Source organism: Rattus rattus, chromosome 2 (assembly GCF_011064425.1).
Source record: "Rattus rattus isolate New Zealand chromosome 2, Rrattus_CSIRO_v1, whole genome shotgun sequence".
In the NCBI taxonomy this organism is placed as follows: domain Eukaryota; kingdom Metazoa; phylum Chordata; class Mammalia; order Rodentia; family Muridae; genus Rattus; species Rattus rattus.
In genome coordinates this window covers 12,985,997-13,012,147 of record NC_046155.1, presented here as the reverse complement: position 1 = coordinate 13,012,147, position 26,151 = coordinate 12,985,997, and the positions used below count along the sequence as shown (strand labels likewise).

General features: G+C 35.4%; 2 protein-coding genes across 2 annotated transcripts; both read right to left on the bottom strand.

The window, feature by feature from the left end:
• Nucleotides 1-8,116: 8,116 nt before the first annotated feature.
• Nucleotides 8,117-9,094, bottom strand: LOC116893695 (olfactory receptor 5B2-like). The gene has a single exon (XM_032895412.1). It carries the CDS (start codon nt 9,092-9,094, stop codon nt 8,117-8,119), a length of 978 nt encoding a protein of 325 aa, XP_032751303.1.
• Nucleotides 9,095-18,662: 9,568 nt separating this feature from the next.
• LOC116893694 (olfactory receptor 5B2-like) lies at nt 18,663-19,598 on the bottom strand. The gene has a single exon (XM_032895410.1). The coding sequence runs from the start codon at nt 19,596-19,598 to the stop codon at nt 18,663-18,665; it is 936 nt and encodes a 311-aa protein (XP_032751301.1).
• Nucleotides 19,599-26,151: the final 6,553 nt, after the last annotated feature.

The following is a 26,151-nucleotide window of genomic DNA, read 5'->3' as shown; positions in this document are numbered from 1 at the left end:
CAAAGATCTGGAGGTCAGTAGATGTCCTGTAGAAATGAGAATTAAAGGAAGAAAATAATAAACAAAAATAGATTTTGGTGTCAATAAAAATAAGTTATTGTGTCATTCAAGGTAAAATGGATATTTAATAAATACTAATGGTGCAGAGAATATAGAAAAATAGAACTTGGAGAACTTATTTGTTTGTGTGAATGTAAGTTACTACATGGGATTGTAAGTTACTACAAAGACTATTGTATAGGTTCCTCAAAAAATACATAAGTATCATAAGGGATATCTTCTGGGTATGAATCCAAAATAAAAGGATACTATCAGTTTTCAAAGAATTGTGTGCATATCCACATGCATTTTACAGCACCTTAGAGATGAAATCAGGCTAGGAATTGATTTTCTCTGCAAAGGAGGAGAGATTTTAAACCAAATAGTCAGCCTTGAAAACATACATGCAAGTAACATTATTATACATACTGATACTATACATGATATCTATCAACAATTAATGAAAAATAGAGCATGAATTTGAGAAACAACAAGGGTAGTATAAGGGGTAGGGGTTGAAGGGGAGAAATGAAGGGGAAATGATGCAATAATAATCTCAATAATAAATGAAATAACTTTTTAAATGGTATAGATATACATAAGCTTATTATTCAGCTATAGAAAGAATGAAATTCTGTCATTTTCAGAAAAATCAATAGATGAAGTCTATTGTAAATAAAATTAAACCACACACAGGCACACACACACATGCACACACACACTTATTTCCATGTTGAAAGTTTTCTTTTGAAAAGTTGATGTGGATACTGAATAGTAATTAACTAGCAACTGAGGAAAAAGTGGAAAGAGCTAGGGAAAAATCTCAATAGTAAGCAGGAATAAGTAAGAAGTAAGGAATAGGGAATAGTAGTAATAAGTAAGTAAAAAGGAATAAGCTGTGGTTGAGTGAAATTAGTTCACAATAAACTTGTATCTTTTATAAAGAATGGGAATAAGGAGATAAAAATGAATATATATATATGTATATATATACATATATATATATATATGAGTTGTTACAGAGACTACTATATAAGTTCCTCAAAAAATACAGCTTTCAAAGAAAAAAAGTTTTCTTACCCAAATACTTGATTGTTCTGGAAAGTACTCCTATTGAATTTCATTCTTTAAATCCAGGCCCACAGCCAAACAATGGACAGAGCTCAGGGAGGCTTATACAAGAATTAGGGGAAAGATTGAGGACCCTGAAGCAGATAGGAACTTCACAGGAAATCAATTAACCTGGACCCTTGAAGGCTGTCAGAGACTGAACCACCAACCAAACAGCACAGGAGCTGGACCTAGGACCAATGCACATATATAGCAGATGTGCAACTCAATCTTCATCATGTAAGTTCCCCAACAACTGAAGAAGGGGATGTCCCTAAAGCTGTTGCATGTCTGTGGCTTGCATAACTGGACTGCCTTGTCTGGCCTCAGTGGGATAGAATATGCCTAGGCCTGCAGAGACTTGATGTGCCAAGATGCAGCAATATCCAGGGGCCATGGGGACCTCTATCCTCTTAGAGGAAAAGCAGAGAAGGAATAGGAGGAGGAACTCTATGAGGGGGTTACAGGGAGAAGGGAGGATAATTGGATGTAAAGCAAATGAATAAATAAAAATGGATTAAAAAATAAATCCATATAGCCTAGAAATGAAAAAACTATTATTGAACTCAGTCTTGTCTTGGAATCATCATAGTGTAGTTCGATATCAATTGTTAGAATTTCAACCACAGAATGCTTGGATTACAATCAATCTACTAGTGTGTTTGAGTGAAAATCATCATTGAAAAAAATGATTAATTGACTTACTTATTGTGAAGTTTTAAATTAAAAAGGCATATATCCACTGACAGTGATTCCCTACCATATGTCCATAGAATCTTTCTAAGCTTAGCTTTAAGAAAGTATCATATTTCATAAGTCTCTACTCTTAGATGAAGAGCTATAGGAAATTAATGGTTGCTAAGAGAAGGAGAATCAGTATTTTCCAGGAGAGACCCCCCTGATACATTATCCAATCCCAAGTGGTCAGCCAATATACGTATGAACAACATCAAATATAAGAAAAGCACTGAAATTTATCTCAGGTCTTACTAGTTCATTTGGCCACATCTATGTGTTTTGGGAAAAATGTAACATTTGAAAGATAAATACATAAAATATCCAATTTAAAAAGTAAAATATAAAAGTGTGTCAATTTATGTTTGTTATTTTTGTCTCTTTTGGCCTCCATAGTAGACTGATAAAATCAAAACTCAGTCATAATATCTCCAATCATATTTGTGCTTCTTCTCTTGTGGAAGCTATATACATTTTGTGAGAGTCATTATCCTCTCCACTAATGAAAGCTCTGATACTTATCCCAGAATATTGCTTTAAAAAACTTCCCAACGTTGAGTTCTGTGTTCTTTTTATATGCAGTTATCTCTCTGATTTTACATAAATTAAACTTTTTACTAAACAATATGGACAACTTTGTATAAACCAATCATACATTCATAAAGTTATTTTTGTAAGTATTAAAGTGTTGGAAGTCTCTGCAAAGTGAACCTGCATTCAATCTCCAGAACCCACTTTAAAAATGTAAAGAATGATAGCATACACTTCAATACTTGGTTGGAGACAGATCCTTGCAGCTTACTGGGAAGCCAGACTTCCCTGCTTAGGAAGCTCTGAGACAATGAAATGAGAGAGACTCTGTCTTGAGAAGGAAGGAAGGAAGGAAGGAAGGAAGGAAGGAGGGGAGGAGGGAGGGGAGGGGGGAGAAGGGAGGAGGGAGGAGGGAGGGGAGGAGGAGGGAGGCAGTCAGGACAGCATCTGAGGAATGACAGCCAAGAATTGCCTCTGACATCAACAACATATGCATACTGGCACACTGACACACCAGACACAAATAAAAATGGCAAGTTATGTATATATCAGAGAGAAGCTTTTTAAAGACAAAACCTAATTTTAATCATAAGAGTCTGAAATCAGAATTCAACAATGTAACATAATTCTCACAAGAAGTTGAAAGAAGCAAGATCTCCAAGAAGAGAAAAATGGGAGGAAGACTATTGACCTCGGATCATAGACCTGGGATCAAGTCTTGAATGCAGAATTTATTCTTACTATGCCCTTGTACTGTTCACTTATTGGCTATTTATTTGAAAACTAAACAAAATAACCCCTCCGAATAATGAGTAAAGGGGCTGAAAAAATCTAGGTTTTAGAAGTCTGAAACTTTGTCATGACAAATGTATAAAAATAACTATGGGTAATGGCTGCTCCAGATTATATTCAAATGCCAGAAAGCCAAGTGATGCGTTACAACCGTCTGAAACCCCAGTTCCAAATGTTTCAGTGACCACTTCTGGCCTTTTTGGGCACTGCATGCATGTAGCACAGAAACATACATATAGACAAAACACCCACACACATAAAATAAAAAGTAAATTCACCCAAAAAAATGGGTGAATTATTTTAGGGAAGTTCTATTTTGGAGACATCTTACAAATATCACTTACGTTACTCCAATCTCAGTTTTGAATCAAATATACCATAAACACAGAATTATGTCTCTGAAGAGCAAATAAATGCAGTCTTATAAAATTGTTCAGGAACCAGTTGTAACTTTAAACTCATTCAGTATTGTTTTCTGTCCCTGTTCAGTGACTAATGAAAACCTCAGTTTGAGGGAGGCTGTGCTAACTCTCCTATTCAGAACAGTAACCATGTCTGTAGCATGGATGAAGAGCAGACGATTGTAGGCCAAATTTGTAAGACATGAAGACATTGCTAAGAGAAGGAGATCTATTTACACAGAAGCACTTAAACTTTTCCAGGAGAGATCTGCACCTGTGCTTTTCTGAATTAAAGTACAGCATATCCCTGGGAACTAAGTTCCAAGATATTTTATGGTTATCCCATGCTCAATACCACTATTCTATGAACAACTCCAGCCTCAAATATTAAGAAAAGGACCAAGGGCTTTTCCTCCTATTGATGCGTTCTCGTTACATTTGTGACTGGATTCATTGGTCCCTTCATTATTTGGCCACATCTATGTGTTTTGGGGAAAAATGTAACATTTGAAAGATAAATACATAAAATATCCAATTTAAAAAGTAAAATATAAAGTGTGTCAATTTATGTTTGTTATTTTGTCTCTTTGGCTCCATAGTAGACTGATAAAATCAAAACTCAGTCATAATATCTCCAATCATATTTGTGCTTCTTCCTTGTGGAAGCTTATATACATTTTGTGAGAGAGTCATTATCCTCTCCACTAATGAAAGCTCTGATACTTATCCCAGAATATTGCTTTAAAAAACTTCCCAACGTCGAGTTCTGCGTTCTTTTTATATGAAGCTATCTCTCTGATTTTACATAAATTAAACTTTTTACTAAACCATATGCACAACTTACTAGAAAACAATCATACATTCGTAAAGTTATTTTTGTAAGTATTAAAGTGTTGGAAGTCTCTGCAAAGTGAACCTGCATTCAGTCTCCAGAACCCACTTTAAAAATGTAAAGAATGATAGCATATACTTCAATACTTGGTTGGAGACAGATCCTTGCAGCTTACTGGGAAGCCAGACTTCCCTGCTTAGGAAGCTCTGAGACAATGAAATGAGAGAGACTCTGTCTTGAGAAGGAAGGAAGGAAGGAAGGAAGGAAGGAAGGAAGGGAGGGAGGAGGAGGGAGGAGGGAGGAGGGAGGAGGGAGGAGGGAGGAGAAGACAGCATCTGAGGAATGACAGCCAAGAATTGCCTCTGACATCAACATATGCATACTGGCACACTCACAGACACACTGACACAAATAAAAATGTACTTTTGCAAGTTATGTATATATCAGAGAGAAGCTTACCTTGTCTCTAGACAAAACCTAATTTTAATCATAAGAGTCTGAAATCAGAAATTCAACAATGTAACACATAATTCTCACAAGAAGTTGAAAGAAGCAAGATCTCCAAGAAGAGAAAAATGGGAGGAAGACTATTGACCTCGGATCATAGACCTGGGATCAAGTCTTGAATGCAGAATTTATTCTTACTATGCCCTTGTACTGTTCACTTATTGGCTATTTATTTGAAAACTAAACAAAATAACCCCTCCGACATAATTAACATACATATAAATGTAATAGAAGTTTTTACCTATTCCCTTGAGTAAAGGGGCTGAAAAATCTAGGTTTTAGAAGTCTGAAACTTTGTCATGACAAAATGTATAAATTTGGGGCTGGTCAGATACCTATGGGTAAGAGCCCTGGCTGCTCCAGAGGATATATATTCAAATGCCAGAAAGCCAAGTGATGCGTTACAACCGTCTGAAACCCCAGTTCCAAATGTTTCAGTGACCACTTCTACTTTTTTGGGCACTGCATGCATGTAGTATGAAACATACATATAGACAAAAACCCACACATGTAAATAAAGTAAATTCACCTCCAAAAATGGAAGAACTATTTTAGGAAGTTCTATTTTTGAGACATTCACACATATCACTTACGCGTATTCTAATCTCAGTTTTGAATCAAATATACCATAAACACAGAATTATGTCTCTGAAGAGCAAATAAATGCAGTCTATAAAATTGTTCAGAAACCAGTTGTAATTTTAAACTTTATTCAGTATTGTTTTCTGTCCCTGTTCAGTGACTAATGAAACCCTCAGTTTGAGGGAGGTGCTAACTCTCCTATTCAGAACAGTTGCCGGTACAAACTCAAGTTCAAGTAGATCAGTCCACATAAAACCAAGATTCAGCTATGGAATAGCTTTTTTCCTAAAGAACACAAATATGCTCTGAGATCAGATTGTACTTGAAAATTTCTGTGAGCATAGAACACTGTCATTAGGACAAAATAGCACCAACAGATTGGGAAAAAATCTTTATCAATCCTACTACATCAGAGGGAGTATGTAAATAGACAAGTTGGACTCCAAAAGAAGACATTAAAAATGGGAAACAGAACTCAACAGAGAACAACAAGGGCTCAGTCAATTATCCTATTTCAGGGAAATGCAAATTTCCACCAGAAATAGCTAAGATAAAATCTCAGGTGACAACAAAGCATGCTGCAGAATATGGAGAAAGAAGAACTTTTGTTGGGACCAAACACTGTAAAATGGTCTGGAGGTTCCTCAAAATTGGACATACTAGCCTAAGGATCCAGCTCTACCACTCCTGGTTTGCTCCTCACGATTGTTTTTTAAAGTTGTGTACAGTTTCTGTTTGGTGGTGCTTCGGAGAGTAAATGATCATTATGTCCCATAGGACCTGGGAACATTTTCAAGTTTTAATCTTTTTTTCTTCCCTGAATTTTTATTTTCATTCTTATTTTATTTTCTGGACTGGAGAGTGGCATATTTTGATGGTACAGGGCATCAAATGTTATCCCATGCCTAGCTAAAACTTCTATCCCCTATACCACTACTTCTGTGAAGAGGCTGGGAGGAGGACATCATTTCTCCTACCCATGCAGACTGAGGAAATACCCAGCCTCAACACTAATCCATGATATATTAATGATATTCTGCTATGTTTGTAGACATTAATATAACTGTCCAACATTGAGTAGTAAAAACAACTGATTTGGGCACAGGACCAAGGGAGGAAGTTTTTCCTCCTATTGGGATGCTCACAGACTGAATCACCATCCTGGGTTGGACCTGGATCCCTACATTTGTGACTGGATCTCATTGGTCCCCTCATTGTACAGGATCTGCCACTAACTGATTGGTGGTTTTCTCCTAGTCCCCTCAATGAGACTATAATAACTGCTGATATTTGATGTTTTTTTCAGAAGTCCTAAAATTGGGTTGAGGAGTATGTAATTGTTGTTCTTCCTGGATATAAAAATTGAATAAAATAAATGAAAAAAAGAAAGTTTTGCAAAAATTCAAGGTAGTTCAGTTATTTTTATTCAGTTTGGAAGTTTAGATTCAGGTCTAGTCAGCCATTTTGCTCCCAACTCTACTCCATTTTAAGTAGGCCTTTGTCATTCATTCAATACAATTAGCCATTTTGTATCTAGCCATTGTTCAGTCGAATAGGTTAGCTACCTAAATTACTATAATGTCCATCTGTATCAGTAGGGCTTCTGGCTTGGAATATGTAGAAACCCTTAGCATCTAAGATCCACAGAGACTACCTATTTGAGAAATATTTACTTAGTACTTTGTATTTTCTTTCCTTTTAGATAATATTTCTATTAACTTTTTGACTTTCATAAGATGTGTTTGTAGAGAACCACTCCTCCTCCAACTCCACTCATAACACCACCATACTTTCCCCAAACTTTGGGTTTTACTTTTCTTCCTCCCCATCACACAGACCACTGGGATAGTCTTGCAAGTGACCTTATGCTGCCCTTGGCAGAATGGATCTCCAGTTTTTTACAAAAGTCTCTAATGGATGAAATTTTTGCAGCCCCTGCAACATTCTTTTCAGTGCCTACATTTTCTCCCACTGTTTCTTTAGATTTTGGCCTCTTATAATTTCCCTTCTAAGAAGGGATGAAATATCCACATTCAAACTTATTCTCTACATGTTGACCATATTTTGTATTCCTTAGCAGACTATTATTATTGTTCCACATTATCTCTGATATAGGCAATCTCTAGTCCACCAACAATGACAAATTCATTCTCACCCCCTTTCTTAAAACTTGGTATCTCTTTTTTAGATTTAAATGTTGGTGAAGCTTAACTGCGATCTCCTGGTAGAGAATGAGTGAGGAAATGATTACTGTTTTAGTTAAAATTTGTTACATAAATTACATAAAGTTATGTGAGAATACTGCCTGAAGCCTCAAGTAAGCCAGCTGGATCATGTTTTAAACTATACAGACCATGACTGTATGAACAAAGATTACCTAGAAAATAGCCAATATCATTAACAAAGAGAAAATGGGACTATCTTGGAACATTCAGCTCAATTGAAGTTATGTAAGTTATAAAACACCATGAGTAAATCTTGTTGCAAACACAAAAGAACTTCCCGGACCAAATAAGTATGTACAATAGTAAACAATTGCCTTGAGCCACTAAATGTGTGAAATTTCTGCTACACAATACATAAATGATTAATTATATAAACTGTTTAAATCTCTAATTAGAATTAAGTGTTGAGCAGACTTCAATTTCTCAATGGCTTTCTTGAAGGCATTATGAACCTCTTTATTCCTTAAGCTATAGACAACCGGGTTCAACATCGGAATTACTATGGTATAGAAAACAGATGCCATTTGGTCATTGTCCATAGAATGACTAGAACTGGGCTGTAGGTACATGAAGATTATAGTTCCATAGAATATGGTAACAGCAGTGAGGTGGGATGCACAAGTAGAAAAGGCCTTCTTCTGTCCTACTGATGAGTGCATCCTCAGGATAGCAATGAATATAAATGCATAGGAGGCCAAGATAACTATCAGAGCAAAAAAGACATTGAAGGATGTTATGAAAAAGAGCACAATCTCATGTGTATATATTTCAGAGCAGGAAAGATTTAGGATTGGAGGGATATCACAAAAAAAGTGATGAATCACATTAGAACGGCAGAAGGAGAGATCAAAGATAAACCCAATATTGATAGATGATTCGACTAAACTGAACACATAAGAGCTAATCACCATGTGAGCACACACACTAGAAGTCATTGTTGTAGTATAATGTAAAGGCTTGCATACTGCAGCATGCCTGTCAAAAGCCATGACAGCAAGTAGGAAACAGTCAATGCTGGCAAAGGTCACAAAGAAGAACATTTGTGCAACACATCCTCCGTAGGAGATAACTTTATCCCCTGTGAGAAGCCCAGCCATCACTTTTGGAGTCACAGCTGAGGAGTAAACACAGTCTGCCAGAGAAAGATGACTGAGGAAAATATACATGGGTGTGTGAAGGCGAGAGTCCAGCCAGATCAACACAATCATGCCCAGGTTCCCAATTAGTGTGATGATATAGATGAAACTGAATATGATGAACAGGGGGGCTTCCAGCTCTGGGTTGTCAGTTAGTCCCAAAAGTATGAATGCACTCATTCTACTGCTGTTGGCCATATACATTTTGATGTTGTATTTTACCTGTCAAAATCAAGAAAGGACATGAAAAGTTTACTGAAGCACATCTTTCCCAGGGTGCATGAGGCCCTGAATTTGATCCTCAGTAACAAGTGGTTAAAACATGATAAAACATGGAAGAAAACAATGTAAAGAGTTGGAGGTTTAAATTGCTCAGAATACTTCTTAATGTATGTTTAACAATGAACAACCATAATAACATACTAAATATGTATGTTGTTTTTAATAACAGAAATATGTATACACATGTTATTGGAAGAGAGAAAGTGAGAAAGAGAAAAATATTTGAATCGTATCACTCAAGGAGTTTATATAGGCAATTATCTAACTGTAATTCAAAACTATTAAGCGAAATAAAACGTGTACAAATACTGAATACTAACTAAAGGACTCGACTTTACAAGAAATAAGAAAGAGACATTTTGAAATGCCATCCTGTGCTACAGCATAACCAGTTGAAATTCAGGTTTGACCACTCACCTTATATGGCTACATAATAGGATTATAAAATATCCTCCTTAGTGATCAATATTCATGGGAAATATATATTGAAAATATGATAAAGCCCCAGCAAACAACAATTTAATACCAGCATAAGCCAGCTTTTGGTCTCTTAATCTCTCGTTCCACAAAAAATCCATAAGCGTGCATACTTCGGGCTATCTTCAAGTACCCTTAAAGCATTCTCTCAGTCACTAGCTCCAGGAGAGTACTATCATTTGGGTCATAACTGAAAAGCACTGAGACTTCAGATTAGTCCCTGGGATTGTTGGGACAAAGAAATGATATGAAAATATGGGAGTTTAAAGATGGTAGGGATGAAGAGTAAATACTAAAGTTTTTTCCTTTTAAATACAGAGAAAATTCATGCAGAGACTACATCTTTTTAAGTTATTCATCATTCATTTCTCTGACAATTTCACATGTGTTTGTAAGTCATTTTCATTCTGTCCCATCATCATTTCTTATCTTCTTTAGATGGGGACCAACCATTCCTCCTCTCTATTTGTTATTTTTCCAGATTCATGACTTAATTTTGTTTGTGACACACCCAGTTTATCCAGGGCTATCTGAGTGACCATTTGATTAGAGTTATTCATTGCAATCTAGTAGATTTATCAGGGGTACAGAACTGAAGGCATTGACTTTCCCTTTTTCTGGATGTATCAGCAATAGTTAAATACTGAGGGGTAAGGCCCCATATTCTCTTCTTCCATCCATAACTGGTTATCAGTGTGTCTGTTTTTAACTCTTAGGAAAACAATGGCACTAGTCTCCTTTATGCCAGATACTGTCATCCTAAGTTTTATAAATTCATATTTCAAAAATTCTAAATGTGAATATGAGAACCTAAACAGTATTTTGAAATTATAAGGTTATTTCTCTGTGCCTTATTATACTTAGAATAGACCTGAACATATAAAGGAATGTCCTTCTATCTAAAAATCAAAAATGACAATATTGTGACATCACTCCTGCCTGGGTGGATTGAGCAACTAACCAAGACACAATCTAAAAATAAAAGTAATGAAAACAGTGGACAGGAGCACTGCAGGGTGGCAAGGAGTTTACCTGCCATGAACAACACGCTGGAGCAGCATAGGGTATAAGGAGTATGTCTTCCATGAACAACACCCTTGATTAATCGCCCAGAATAATAGAGACATGAGAAGATAAAGATGGAGAAAAGGGAAAGAAATAAATGAAGGTACAGAATGATCCAAAATTCTATGCATGGAAACTAATCCAAAGTAGCAAAATGTGCCTAAGTATCAGGTTACAGTTCACGACTTGAAATTTACTTTCTTACTTAACAACTTTACTAAATTACTCCCTTACATAATTATAACTTCTAAATTCTCCAAAGATTTTTCCTCTGAAAAACATGAAGATATGAGATGTTACATAGTTATTGGAGAAATAAATGCTCATATGCTTATGTATAGTATACACAATCAAATCTCAGAGAAGCCTGGAGTGATTTTTCTGCCTGTTCTTGTGCCTATCATGAAGCACATACAGCAGCACACAAGCAGCCCATTATTTAGATGAAGAAACTACTGAAGAAATATTCATAATTCCTCTGCAAAAAAGCTACTTGAAGAGCAATCTCCATTAAGAATTTAAACACCTCTTATCATGCCTTATCTGAGACCCACATAAACAATCCAAACAGAAAGACTTCTCATACTTTTTGTTGATATTTTCATAAGAATATATTCTTATCATTTATATTTTACATGAAACTCAATAAAGATAGTGAGAGTAGCTTTCTTTAAAATTTTTTTGAAATAGACTCTAATTTTTTTATTTTACTATGCTTATTCTTTTTGAAATATAACCAGGAATAATAACCAATGAATGGTTTTTCAACATAATTGAAATATATTTTGTTGTACTTATATTATTAATATGCACTTATTCTCCATGAATTTCTCATACATAAGTCTTTGAAAATAAAGCCATGACAAGTTTTTCAAACATAGTATTTTATAAACCAAAAACACAATCCATTAGTTGATGCTGAAATTAAATAATGGATTAAACTGGCATTTTTTTAAATTATGTTAAACACCACTGGCATTACTAGTAATGGTTTCTAACATAGATAACAGGTATTTTATGACACTGCTCTGCTTAAAATTTGCAAATACTACTTTAAATGAATCTCAAATGCAAAAAAGTGAGAATATATCAAAATTTCATTTATTCTATGAATATATCAATGATGGTGTGTAGATGTAGATTAGATTAGATAGATAGATAAATAAGTAAATGATAAATGTTTCTTTTCTGTGTTACAATATAAATTGTACTTCTAGCTATAAATTTCATTTTCACAGAACACTTGATCATAAGCCTACAAAAGCTCATGTAAAGTTATGCAAAAATGTTGCTTTAGAAATGCATGCTAAATACCTCAACAGTTAAGTAGTTGATTATAGATAGACTTCATTCAGTCCTTCATTTGTTTGTTTATCATGTCAAAATCCACTTACTGAGCAAGCTCCATGTTCTCAACATTCTCTTAAAAACAGGTTTGAAAGCTTAAAAATGATGTCATCTTCTATTTGGAAGTAGAGGAAACAGTGTGTTTTTAGGATCCTTGTATAAAAAAGTATGAATTCAGGAGGATATTAGATACTAGAAGGCTAAACTCTGATTATTGGGTAAGAAAATAGCTAGAATTGGAACCATACAAAAGTTCTTCTCTTTCTGCAGTCTGAACAAAGTAAAGCCAAATGCTAGAAACCTACCTTGTTTTTTATGGAAGGTGTCACTGTGTCACATGGGATCAAATTGAAATTCCCTCTCAAATAAGGAAAACTCCCTTTAAAGAAGTTATTTTTTAATGACTATTGGAAGAAAATTCTCCAGAGATAGATGTATGCAAGGAAAATGTGGTTATGTGGTGGTTACAAAATAGTCTCCAACGTGCCACACAGAGCTGCCGAGAGAAAAAATTAGAAGATTGGCTGCACTCTGTAAAGTGGCCAGCAACTCTAGTAGGAAGGAATACACCACTGTGAACTTGAATATCAATTTTAACTGGGTATTTGTTTGAGCTGGATATGCTTCAGACTCATCCATATGCAAGTGTGAAATAAAAGTTTACAAAATAGCAACTTATATTTTAATAAATGAACACCAAAATGTCCCTGGCACACAGGTTGTTCTTTCTAAACTGTGTCATATATATCCATGTTGGATGCCAGATACCTGTCTTACACATGCATAAAATCTGTAGAGAAATAGGTGCCCAAATGGACATCCAAAGGTCTTCATTCTCTTCACTCACAGAAGTAGTAATTACATTGTCTATAGAGACCTACCCATATCAGCTTGTTGAGTAATAAGTTATGCATGTGTGTCTGTGTGTGTGTATGGGTGTGTTTGTGTGTGTGTGTGTGTGTATGCACGCGTGCACTCGCACGTGCACGTGTCCATCTGCCCTTTCACCATCTGTCTGACTGTGTCTGTCTGTCTGTGTCTCTGTGTGTGGCTGTCTGTGTCTGTGTGTATGTATTGCATAGCTACGTCACAAGAATAAAATATTTCCCCTGTAGAGAGAGGAGGAAAGCTCATAAGATTTGGGAAGCTAACAAAACTTCACAAGTCACAAAGCTTAGAAAGTTACAAAATGCATGAGTTCTAAACATAGGCAACATAAACATCTAGTGATAGGCAGAAGAGAGATTTGTGGGTGTAAAAATTGTATTCAGATTTTGTGTTTTCATTGATCTAGGGTAGAATTTCAGTCATGCAGCTGTCTTTGAGTCTCCTGTGATTTTGTACTATAAGAAACCTCTCAGAGCAAGAGAGGAGACAGAATGTAGGATGCCAGAGGCTGTAAATTTAAGTAGCGGTTCCTGGCATCTCCACCACCAGAGGATTTCTAACATAAAATAGTTTGTAAATTAGGATGCTAGGTTCTGTACCCAGTGATTGTGCTACCTGTTGATTCTAAACTAAAAGAAAATAAAAAGAAACTACTCATCCTCATCCTGCTCCTACTAGAGCCTGGAATGGACTCATTTCACCAGGATAAATTTCGTTGGAAGCAGGTTTAAGTCTATTTCTGGTGCTCTCTCTTGGGTGAAAAGATATTAAATCATGCCTTTCTAGGGCAAGTCATGAACAATGATTTCACTTTTACTCAGTTCAATATATTTTATGGCTTATTTTAACTATATGTTGCTGGTTTCAGAAAAAATGAATTTGAAAATAAAAATTCTTTTAGACTGCTGATGGCAATAAAAATTAATATGTTCACTACAGAACTGAATATAGAAATTCATTAAAAGACATTGAAATATCTTGGAGTAAGTCTACCCAAACATGTAAAAGATCTGTATGACAAGAACTTCAAGTCTCTCAAGAAAAAAATTGAAGACCTCAGAAAATAGAGAGATTTCGCAGGCTCATGGATTTTTTAGGGCTAACACAGTAAAAATGGCCAAACTACCAATAGCAATATATGGATTCAATGCAATACCCACCAAAATTCCAACATAATCTGTCAGAGACAGCAAAAAAAACAATTCTCAATTTCATATGGAAAACCAAAAATCCTAAGACAGTAAAACAATTCTTAACAATAGCAGAACTGCTGGGGGAATCATCATACCTAATCTCAAGCTAAACTACAGAACAATGGTGATGAAAACTGCATGGTATTTGTACAGAGACAAACAGGTTGATCAATGGAACAGAACTGAAAACCTACACACTTATGGACACTTGATTTTTGATAAAGAATCCAAAAATATACAAAGAGAAAAAAGAAAGCATCTTCAATAAATGGTGCTGGTCAAAATGCCAGTCAATATGTAGGAAAATGAAAATAGATCCAGGTTTGTCAACTTGCACCAACCTCAAATCCAAGTGAATCAAAGACCTTTATATAAAAACCAGACACACTGAATCTAATAGAAGAGAAAGTGGGAAACGGTCTCAAACTCATGGGCACAGGGGAAATTTCCTAAACAAAACTCCAATAGCACAGATTTTAAAATCAAGATTCAATAAATTGGACCTCATGAAACAGAAATCTTCTGAAAGGCATTGAACATCATCAATAGGACAAATGGTACGCTGCAGATTGGGAAAAGATCTTCACCAACTCTATATCTGACAGAGGGCTAATGTCCAAAATACATAAAGAACTCATAAAAGTAGACACCAACAAACCAAACAACTCTATCAAAAATTGGGTATAGAACTAAACAGAATTCACAACAAAGGAATCCTGAATGACCTAGAAGTAATTAAAAAATGTTCAAAGTTCGTAGTCATCAAGGAAATGGAAATCAAAACAACCCTGAAATACCACTTTACATCAATCAGAATGGCTAAGATAGAAAACTCAGGTGACAGCACATGTTGCCAAGGATGTGGAGAAAGAGGAACAGTCCTCCATTGCTGGTGGGATTGCAAACCAGCACAATCACTATGGAAATGAATCTGCAATTTCCTCAAAAATTTGGAAATCGATCTACCTGAAGACTCAACTATACCACTCTTGTGCATTTACCCAAAAGATGCTCTACCATGCACAAGAGCATATGGTCCACTATGTTCATAGCAGCCTTATTTGTGATAGCCAGAAGCTGAAAACAGTCCAGATTTCCCACTACAAAATAATAAATACAGAAATGTGGTTCATTTACAACGAGGACATCATGAGTTTTGCAGGTAATTAGACAGAACTAGAAAATATAATCCAGAATGAGGTAACTCAGAATCAAAAGGACATTTATAGTATGTGGATATTACTCAAAAAAGTACAGAATACCCAGAATACAATCCATATAACTCAAGAAGGTTAATAAACCGAAGTCCCCAAGTGAGGTCTCTGACTCATATACAGCTGAATACTGCCCAGTCAGGCCTCAGTAAGAGAAGAAGCACCTTAACCATAGATTCTTGAGGCCCCAGGAAGTGGGGAAAAGTAATGGGGTGGGGTGTGGTAGGGAGGAGGATGGGGGCATAATTTGGGAGATAGGGAAGGAGGAATGATATGAGGAACTGTTGAAGGGCAGACTAAAACAGGTATAAAAACTGAACTGTAAAAAAGATTAATGATAATTTTTTAAAAAGACAGTGAAATTAAAACTACCTTATGATCTTGATATGCTTCTCTTGGTTATAAAGAGTAATCACCAAAACAAAGTCAGTTTTCCATAAAGATACTTCCATAGCCATATTTATAGATAATCTGTTCAAAATAGCTGAGAAATAAAATTAGATGAATTTTCTATCAACAAATTAATAATTTATAATAGGTAGATAATGATAGATGATAGATAGCTGATAGATAGATAGATAGATAGATAGATAGATAGATAGATAGATAGAGTTATATGTTATTCAACTGTAAAGCCAAAGTAATTCATGTCACTTCAAAATTTTAAATCAACCATTCTCACCAACACATGTCTCTCATATGTGATATTTAGAGGTAAAAATACATAAAAATAAAAGGGGAAGCATTACATAAAGGCTAAAGGGGCTAATAATAACTAGTAGTGAAAGTAAATATGACTAAAATAGAGTGAAGACACTAACTGAAATGTCATAATTATATTCAGCATTATGCACAATTTTTAGATACTAATTAAAACTGCTAAAGAAAAAGATTTCTCAGTACACATTACCAATTTGTTTCTTCTACATTTCTTTGGTTGATTTAAATATTACTTATTATATTTAGTATTCCTATAACATTTCCATTCATGAATTATCTTTTCTATAGCTGGGTCCACTTTTATTACATTCTCTAGTTTCCATGATCTACCTCACACCCCGCATACCCTTTCTATGAAGTAAGCATAGGACTTTCAGGGTTTTTTATTTTTGCTTTTATACTAACTTCACCATATGAAAGGGGGCATGCGATAGCTGTCCTTCTGAAGCTGCCTTATTTCTCTTAATCTGACTATTTTTAGTGTCCTGCTTTCTCCTTATTGTGTTATAATTACTATTTTGGGCAAAATAGAAATTTACTGTTCATATTACCATATTTTCTTTACACATTCTTCTGTTGTAGAACACCTAGACTGAGTCTACAGATCGGCTTCAGAGAATAGAGTGGCAAAAAACACGGGTGTGCAAGTGTCACTTATATATGCTCAGAATCATATTTAAAGCAATCTCCACATTTCAATGGGCTTATTTATAGAAGTTCCAATAAAGTAAACACATAAGAAATTTCACTTCCAAGGAAAGGACAAATGAGGTTCTGTGATGCACATTTCCTCTGTGTAAATATGTATGTGGTTTAATAGACCCTTCATTCCAAAGTGAGAACGTCTCAACACAGAATAGTGCATTTCAAATTGCTATACTAGATTCTGATGCTTGAGAAGTAGATTGTTTTGGACTACTATAATTCGTTTTAGCATTATTTTAGCATTTTAGCTCAGCCAAATTCTTCTAATGGAGCCAGACTATAATCATCATCTTATGAACACAAACTTTCTGCTACTCCTTTTCCCAAGAGTTGGTCACTTTTCTTCAGATATAAATTATAAGTAAGGTTTAAGACTTGTAGTAACCCATAGAAGGTGATTTTGGGGAGAGAATTTGAAGGTTTGACTTGAAGAAGTCTTTTACTTTCACTTTCAGATTTTGGAAAGATCTTCCTAACCATGTCTACCAACCAACTGGCCCAGTCACTATATCATATAGAGATAAAGAAAACATATCCAGACAATGCCAATGTCCAACCAAAATAAAACAGTAAAATTAACCTAGCTTTTCAAGTTCAGTAGACCTCATATAATATAAAGAACCTCATGGGTGAAAATAAATGTAAATAGAAGAACGCCAATGTTCATATTATATCATAAAATACTCAAACATTGTCTTAAGCCATTAAATTTTAGGGACTCTTGTTACACAACAATAGATTACTAATTAAACACACAGATTTTTAAATCTCCTGAGAAAAAGTTAAGTGTTGACAAGCATTTAGTCTCTGTATTTAGGAGGCAGAGGCAGAGGCAGCCGTTTGTACATCATGAGTTCCAGGTCAACCAAAGCAACCAAGGCTACATAGTAAGACCCTGTCTCAAAATCAAAGAACACCAAATCCAAAATTAAAACATAGTGATAAATCAGGGCATGAAAAAGTTGCCTTTGCACACAAAGTAACTAGTTTTGCTATTTTTCACTGTCCTATTAATCAGGCTGAGACATCTGAAGTATACTCTGTATTACTTTAAGACTTTCCTTTGATAGATATAGATATAGATATAGAGGATAGACATAGAGGATAGACATAGAGGATAGACATAGAGGTAAGATATAGATAGAGATGATAGAAATACACACACATGCACACACCACACACACACACACACACACACACATACACACACGCACGCACACACATGCACGCACGCACTCACACACTGATGGGCTGCTATATCTTTAAAAAGACAGTGACAGGGATGTAGCTCAGCTGGTGAAGGACATGTCTAACATGCAGAAAGCCCTAAGTCCTATACCAAGCCAGGCAGAATAGAACATAAAGCCACACTTCTATGCTTTTAGTGGATCATACATATAATCAATACTTAAGATAAGCAGAGGTAGAACAATCAGAAATTCAGGGTCAATATTTGCTATGTAGTGAGTTTGAGACTGTCTGTGTTACAGGAGACTATGCCTAAAGCAGACTGGGCAAAAATATAGGAAGAGATGTCTAAATATCAGTGGGAGAGCTGTTCACTGAAGGTGTTCATTGAAGTTCCTTTCCTTCTTAACAGAGATGGAAGGAAGCAGGAAGTTACACACTGTCAGATTTGCAGTAATTCAACTTTGTAACTTTTCATTTTTAACAAGTTCTAAATGACTACCACCAAGGGGCAGTAGAACCCTTCCTATTAAGTAAAAATTAACTCATCAAGAAAAGGAGGTGATATTTTAGTAAAATATAGGAGAAACCAAAATAATACTTGTATGAAAATTTTAATATTTTATCAACATGATTTTGAAAAACACGGCTCAACTATTTTCAATAAAACATATAATCTAAGTGATTTAAAAATTAGGAGCTCAGCAAAGTGTTCATTTTCTCAACAGCTTTCTTGAAAGCATTATGAACCTCCTTATTCCTTAAGCTATAGACAACTGGGTTCAACATGGGAACAACCATAGTATAGAAAACAGATGCCATTTGGTCATTGTCCATAGAATGACTGGAGCTGGGCTGTAGATACATGAAGATTACAGTTCCATAGAATATGGTGACAGCAGTGAGGTGGGATGCACAAGTAGAGAAGGCCTTCTTCTGCCCTTCTGCTGAACGCATCCTGAGAATAGCAATGAATATGAATACATAGGAGGTCAAGATAACAATCAGAGCAAAGAAGACATTGAATGAAGCTAAGATAAAGAGCACGATCTCATTCACATAGATATCAGAGCAAGAAAGAGCCAGGATTGGAGGTATATCACAGAAAAAGTGATGGACCACATTAGCACAGCAGGGGAGGGAGAAGGTGAATCCCGTATGTATAGCAGATTCAAACAAACCCCAGGCATAGCAGGCTATCACCATGCGAGCACACACACTAGTAGTCATAGTTGTAGTGTAATGTAAGGGCTTGCATACTGCAGCATGCCTGTCAAAAGCCATGACAGCAAGTAGGAAACAGTCAACACTGGCGAAAGCTACAAAGAAGAACATTTGTGCAACACATCCTCCATAGGAGATAACTTTATCCCCTGTGAGAAACCCAGCCATCACCTTTGGAGTCACAGATGAGGAGTAAACACAGTCTGCCAGAGAAAGGTGACTGAGGAAAATATACATGGGGGTGTGAAGGCGGGAGTCCAGCCAGATCAACACAATCATGCCCAGGTTCCCAATCAGTGTGATGAGATAGATGAGACTGAATGTTATAAACAGAGGGACTTGTAGTTCTGGGTTGTCAGTCAATCCCAAAAGTATAAATGTAGACAACTTAGTGTTATTGTCCATCTTGAAATTCTGTTTCACCTATAAAAATAAATATATAAAGTAAATATATTTTTGCTGTACAAAAACTGATGCCAGATCATTCATGTCACTCAAATGACTTTATCTGTATAATTTCATTACCAATGCAGCATTCCCAATACCAATAAACTGTCAGACTGAATTGCATGATTATTGTGCATATTTTTAAAGGTGATTTGAAATCATGTAAGCATTCTGAGAGGTAGCATGCTATAATTATACACAACATAGTCTCTGGCACTGTCCTGTTTGCCTTTTATTCCTAATGCAACCACTTATGCCTCAGTTTAAAATATGAGTGAAAATTGTCCATCAAACTATGTTTAGAGAATTAATAAGTTGATATGTTTAAATCACTAAGAACTCTACCTCATAAATAGGATACATTATCCTTAGTCATCTGGGAAATGTAAATCAAGACAACCCTGAGATTCTACCTTATATCACTCAGAATGGCTAAGATCAAAAACTCAGGTAACAGCAGAAGCTGGCAAGGATATGGAGAAATAGGAAGAGTCCTCCAATGCTTGTAGGATTGCAGCTGGTACAACCACTCTGAAAATCAGTGTGCAGGTTGCTCAGAAAATAGACATAGACCTGAGGACCCAGCTACATCACTCCTGAGCATATACCCAAAAGATGCCCCAACATGTAACAAGGACACATGCTCCACTATGTTCTTAGCAGACTTATTTATAATAACCAGAAGCTGGAAAGAACCAAGAAGTCCTTCAACAGAGGAATGGATAGGATACAGAAAATGTACACAATGGAATACTGTTCAGCTATTAAAAACAATGACTTCAGAAGAAAAAAGTACTTCATGAAATTCTTAGGCAAATGGGTGGAACGTGACAATATCATCCTAAGTGAAGTAACCCAGTCACAAAAGAACACACATACAGTGAATTCATGGTATATGTTCACTGATAAGTTGATATTAGCCAAAAGGAAGCTCAGAATACCCATGATACAATTCACAGACCATATGAAACTCAAGACGAAAGAAGATCATACCAAAGTGTGGAAGGTACAGTTCTACTCAGAAGACAGAAGAAAATAATCTCAGGGAACTAGATGGAGAGAGGAAGCTAGGAGGGAGAGAGAAGGGGAGGGGAAAGCGGGAGTGGAATTTCAGATATAGGAGGATATGGAGGAGAAATACAGATGGTCAGAATTTTGAAAGGAGATTTGTAGCAATAGGGAAGTGGAAACTGGGGGTAACCACTAGAAAGTCCCAGATGCCAGGGACACAAGAGGTTTCCAGGACCCAACAGGGAGGACATTAGCTGAAATACTCAACAAAAGGGAAAATATAACCTTTAGCGAGCATATCCAGTGGATAGGCACAACTCCGGATTGAGGGATAGCCACCCACCCACCTTTAAAGTATTAATCCAGAATTCCTCCTGTCAAAAGGTACTGCAGGGACAAAGATAGAACAGAGACTGAAGGAAAGCCCATTGAAAGACAGTCCCACCTAGTGATCCATCCCATCTGCAGACACCAAACCCAAATACTATTGCTGATGCCAAGAAGCACTTACTGACAGGAGCCCTGTATAGCTGTCCTCTGAGAGCCTCTGACACAGCCTGACCAATACAGATGCAGATGTATGCAGTCAAACATCAGACTGAGCACAGGGACCCCAACGGAGAAGTTAGGGCAAGGAATGTAAAAGCTGAAAAGGTTTGCAAACCTTTAAGAAGAACAATATCAACCAACCAGACTCCCCCAAAGCTTCCAGGTACTAAACCACCAACCAAAGAGTACACATGGGGACATCCATGGCTCCACCTTGATATGTAGCAGAGGATTGACTTATGGGGCATCACTGGGAATGGAGCCCCTAGGTCCTGTGAAGGCTCAATGACCCAGGGTAGGGGAATGCTAGGGTACTGAGGCAGGAATGGGTGGATGAGTGGAGGAGCACTCTCATAGAGGTAGGGGGAAGGAAGAGGGTAGGGAGTTTGTGGAGGGGAAACTGGGAAGAAGGATAACATTTGAAATATAAACAAATAAAATAACCAATAAAAAAGAAAATGTCAGAAAAAATATAAGTATATTATCATTAAACAAATATTGCTATTAATGGAGTAGTAATAATACATAGAGTATCTTGGAGAAAAAAAACAAAATATAAAAAAACTCAAGATAAATATTTTAATCATTTTTAGAGAAACATGTAGGTAATTTTTAACTTAAATTCAAACTTATGTTAAATATATATATTTGTGTGATTTTCACAAATATAAACAATATGAAATTTTACTCTGAGATTCAAATTATGAGACACTATCCTTTTACTACATGACAACATTTCACTCAATAGTGTAAGTATTCATATCATGAAAAGACCTTCACACTTTATATACTTCACTTCCTTTAGTGTTTTTAAAATAATCTATTTATGCTAACTGGTACCTCCTCAATTTTCAAAATATACTTTGTATACCTGGCCAAATTAAATGACTGAAAATAATGGAATACCTTAATTATTCCATTTGGACTCTTTCACTTCTCTCCACTTATAAGCCATGAGTACATGCCATTAGCATTATATTGAGAAAACCTCCAAAATTTATTTTCTAGTCACCAACTTTAGGGAAGCCACACCAATCTATGCTGACACTTATGGCACAACTGAAGAGAAATTATTCCAATTCAGTCAGTAGGAAAGTTACAACACAGAATCCTTAGGTGGTACACAAATAATGCACGCCTGGAGACAGTGGGCATAAGAACTAGGCATTGAAAGCATTATGATTTTGCCTTTTCAACTGCAGAGAGATGCATATGGAGACTGCCTTTTTCTCTAAAGATAAAATGGGTGACATTCTCCTCTGCGCCTGATACTATATTGTCTTCAGTCTTTAATAAGCCTGCAATATAAGCTATTCTGTTTTAAATGTTTTTCTCAATGATCCAATGCACCTACCAGAAATACACTGAGAGTAAAATAATTATGAGACATAAAAATAACATCATTTCATAATTCAAAGTTAGCATGACGTTGTAAAAGCTACCTGAATGTTAGAACCAGTATTTGTATTTAAAGTTTTACATTTTCACATAATAATGTGAATATGACTCATAAATTATTCTCAAGTGGAAATAAGTGTTGCTTTGTAGTTATTGGGAAATCCTAAGCATTCTTACATCTGATAAAACTTGGAGAAACCTTGGTTAAATTTTGTTTCTGCCTCTATGTCTACCACAGCACTGAGGACCTACATTAGATCAGGAAGTTTTTGCTATATGAATCAACTTGTGAAAAAAAGTGTTATGGCCTAAACAAAAACAGAACTTACAAAACAATCTCCATTGGAAAAAAAATCTATCAATATCACCCACATTAGGTACTCCGAGACAATACAAAGGTGAAGACTCTTAGAGAAACAAAATAATTCATATGCATTTTATTGATATTTTGACAAACTACATTTCTAATTAATATTTCATTCAATATATATCAAATTACATTCAATATAATATTTATAATATTCTATAAAATGTTAAAGAGTAAGAGATATTGAGATCACAAATTAATTCATATTATTTGCTGGAAATTCATAAAAATTAATTTCATAAGACAATTTATATATTGACAGACTATACCATACAAATGTTATAAATAAATTGTTATATTCTTTAAATTTTCAGCATTAAAACCCTCTATAAGTTTGTAGTAAATGAGAGTTGGGGAATTAAATTTACCAGTTTGTTACAGAAAAATGTGTTGCTTAAGGAAGATCACGATCTAATAACATATGGTGAATGAATAGTGAATCAAACTATAATTTTAGTGAAAATATAAGTTCAATACACTATTATTAATAATAACTTTCAAGGGGTTGGGGATTTGGCTCAGTGGTAGAGCGCTTGCCTAGGAAGCACAAGGTCCTGGGTTCGGTCCCCAGCCCCGGAAAAAAAAATAATAATAATAATAACTTTCAACATGTCACAGGCATTATGTACAGCTGATTTTATATATACTTACATATGTAATTAATTCAAGATAGAAAATGAAGTAACCATTAAGTTCAAGTGAAGAAGTAAGAGTCCACGTCTTATTTTGTTGTTTATTTGATTGCTTTGCAATGAATATGAAGTGGTGTGTGTGTGTGTGTGTGTGTGTGTCTCCATGTTAGATCATAATACAAAAATTGTATTGTCTTGGAATGAATTCTTTATTCAAAAATTTTAATATCTTTTAAGAAAGAGCCGACAAAGCAGCGACCTCATAGGGATTGAATATTAGATATTTACATTACCATTTATAACAGTAGCAAAATTACAGATGTGAACTAGCAACAAAGTAAATTTTTTGGTTGGGGTCACCACAACATGAGGAACTATATCGAAGGGTATGATGCTTGAGGACCACTTGCTATTAAGCATCTTCACAAAGATAAGCATGAAATTTTAGACATGTAGGAAAATTGTATTAATTTTTTGCTGTGATAAAATACCATGATCAAAAACAAATTATAAGAAGAAGATTTTATTTGAGCATGAGGCAGGCAACAGGCTCTGAAGTAGGCTGGATCGGGAAGCTAGGAGATTGAATCCGCAATCAAAAGCATGAAGGAGAGAGAGAAAACTGGAAATAGGAAAAAGCCATAAACTTCCAAAACCTGTCTTTGATGGAATACTTCATCTGGCAAGTCAGCAGGTACTAAACATCCTCTGTGTAGCAGCACCAATTGGGAACCAAGTGTTCAAACACCTCAACAATATGGGACATTTCTCATTCAAATCACCAAGATCACAAAACATTCAAAAAAAAGAGCATTGTCCATTTACTGCCCCCTTTCATCAGGTGCTAGTTGTCTCAACAAGCACTACTGAGTGCCCTCTGTGTTTTGTTCTCCCTTTTGTCATAATTAATCCTACAATTATAAGGTATCACTGTGACATCTCTTTGTTTATACATTTTGTTCACATTCACCCATCTATTCCTATTTCATGTTCTTCCCATTCCTACTAATCTCTCCCTTTTACCTTTATGTCCTTTTTCTTTCATCTCCTACATTATTAATATGAGAGAAACATGTCATATACATTTTCTTTATGGAACTACTATCCAAATTACAGAATTTCAAATGACTACTATATAAGTATCTCTTATTGTTTAAATTTTGTGATTTTTTTCCTTGATTTTAACTAAGTGGCATGAACTCAGAACATATTAGAAATTGGTGATAAGTTGAATCTATGGTAAACGATTACTCTTGTACCATTACATAGCTGGCCTTCTATTTCCAAATTGTAAATAGACCACAGACAGGGTTGAGCTGGAAACTTACCTTGCTCTTCAAAGAAGATGAAAGAGTGTCACTTAAGATCCAACTGCAAGTTACATCCAATGAAGGAAAGGATCCTGCTGAACTAAGGTATTCTTAAATACCAGTCACAAAACCTGAAGTTCAATGGCAGCAGATGGTTAAACATAAATTATAAAATGTTTAATTTATCACACAGGCCTGGACCAAATAGAAGAAAATCTGTAAAGTAATGAACAATTATAAGAGAAGATCAGCATTTAAATACTGACCTCACTCTTAGCTGAGGCACATAATTTTTAATGCATAGGCCTATAATAATATGCAAGTGTATGTTTAAAAGCCATTTTAACATGGAGCTAAAGAGATGGCTCATGGGTTGAGAGCATATTTGGCTCTTGCAGAGTACCTATGGTTGGGTCCAAACACCTACCTCAAGAGCCCCCCAACCATCTATAGCTCCAACTCCACTTAATCTGACCCCTCTAGCCTTTGTAGCCACATATGCTCACAAACACACAATTAAAGAGTAGGAAAAATAAGTCTTTTCTAAAAACTCACTGAACACCACAACAACCTTTTACATTAAAACCAATAAATGACCACAAAAAGGTCTGTGACTGCTCTACTGAAAAGAGTGTCAAATAGAGAAACATTGTTATTCTAGAGAACAATCCAAGGGATCCAGGAAATTTATACATACATAATGTCCTTCAAAGACTACATGTCCATGGGGACCGACACATCTCTCATGCAGGTTGCCTAGAGAATAATCAATTAAACTGTCTGTGGAGACCTATTTCAGCTTCATAGGAATAAAAATGATGTGTTAATATTATTTATGGTTATTTTTTTATTTTCTGCATGGAATACTTTTTTCTAATTGAAAGGCTTTTATTTTTTAAGATTTTTTTTAACCTACATGCTGTCAATGCCAAATGTTGAAAAGTAAACCTTATAATTTAAATTAATTCAAATACTGTGGAAATCAGTATTCCTCAAAAAAATAAAAGTAAAACTATTATATAATCTATATACACCACTTATGGGCAGATATGCAAAAACATCAAAGACAACTTACTATAGAGATGTTTGTACACTGATGATTATCACAGCACCATTCACAGTGGTCATTATTAAAAAAAAATCAGCCTACATGCCCATCAGCAGGTGAATGGTAAAGGAAATGTCTCTTTTAAGTCATGAAGAAGGAAACTATGTTTTCTGCAGAAAAGTAGATGGAATGAGAT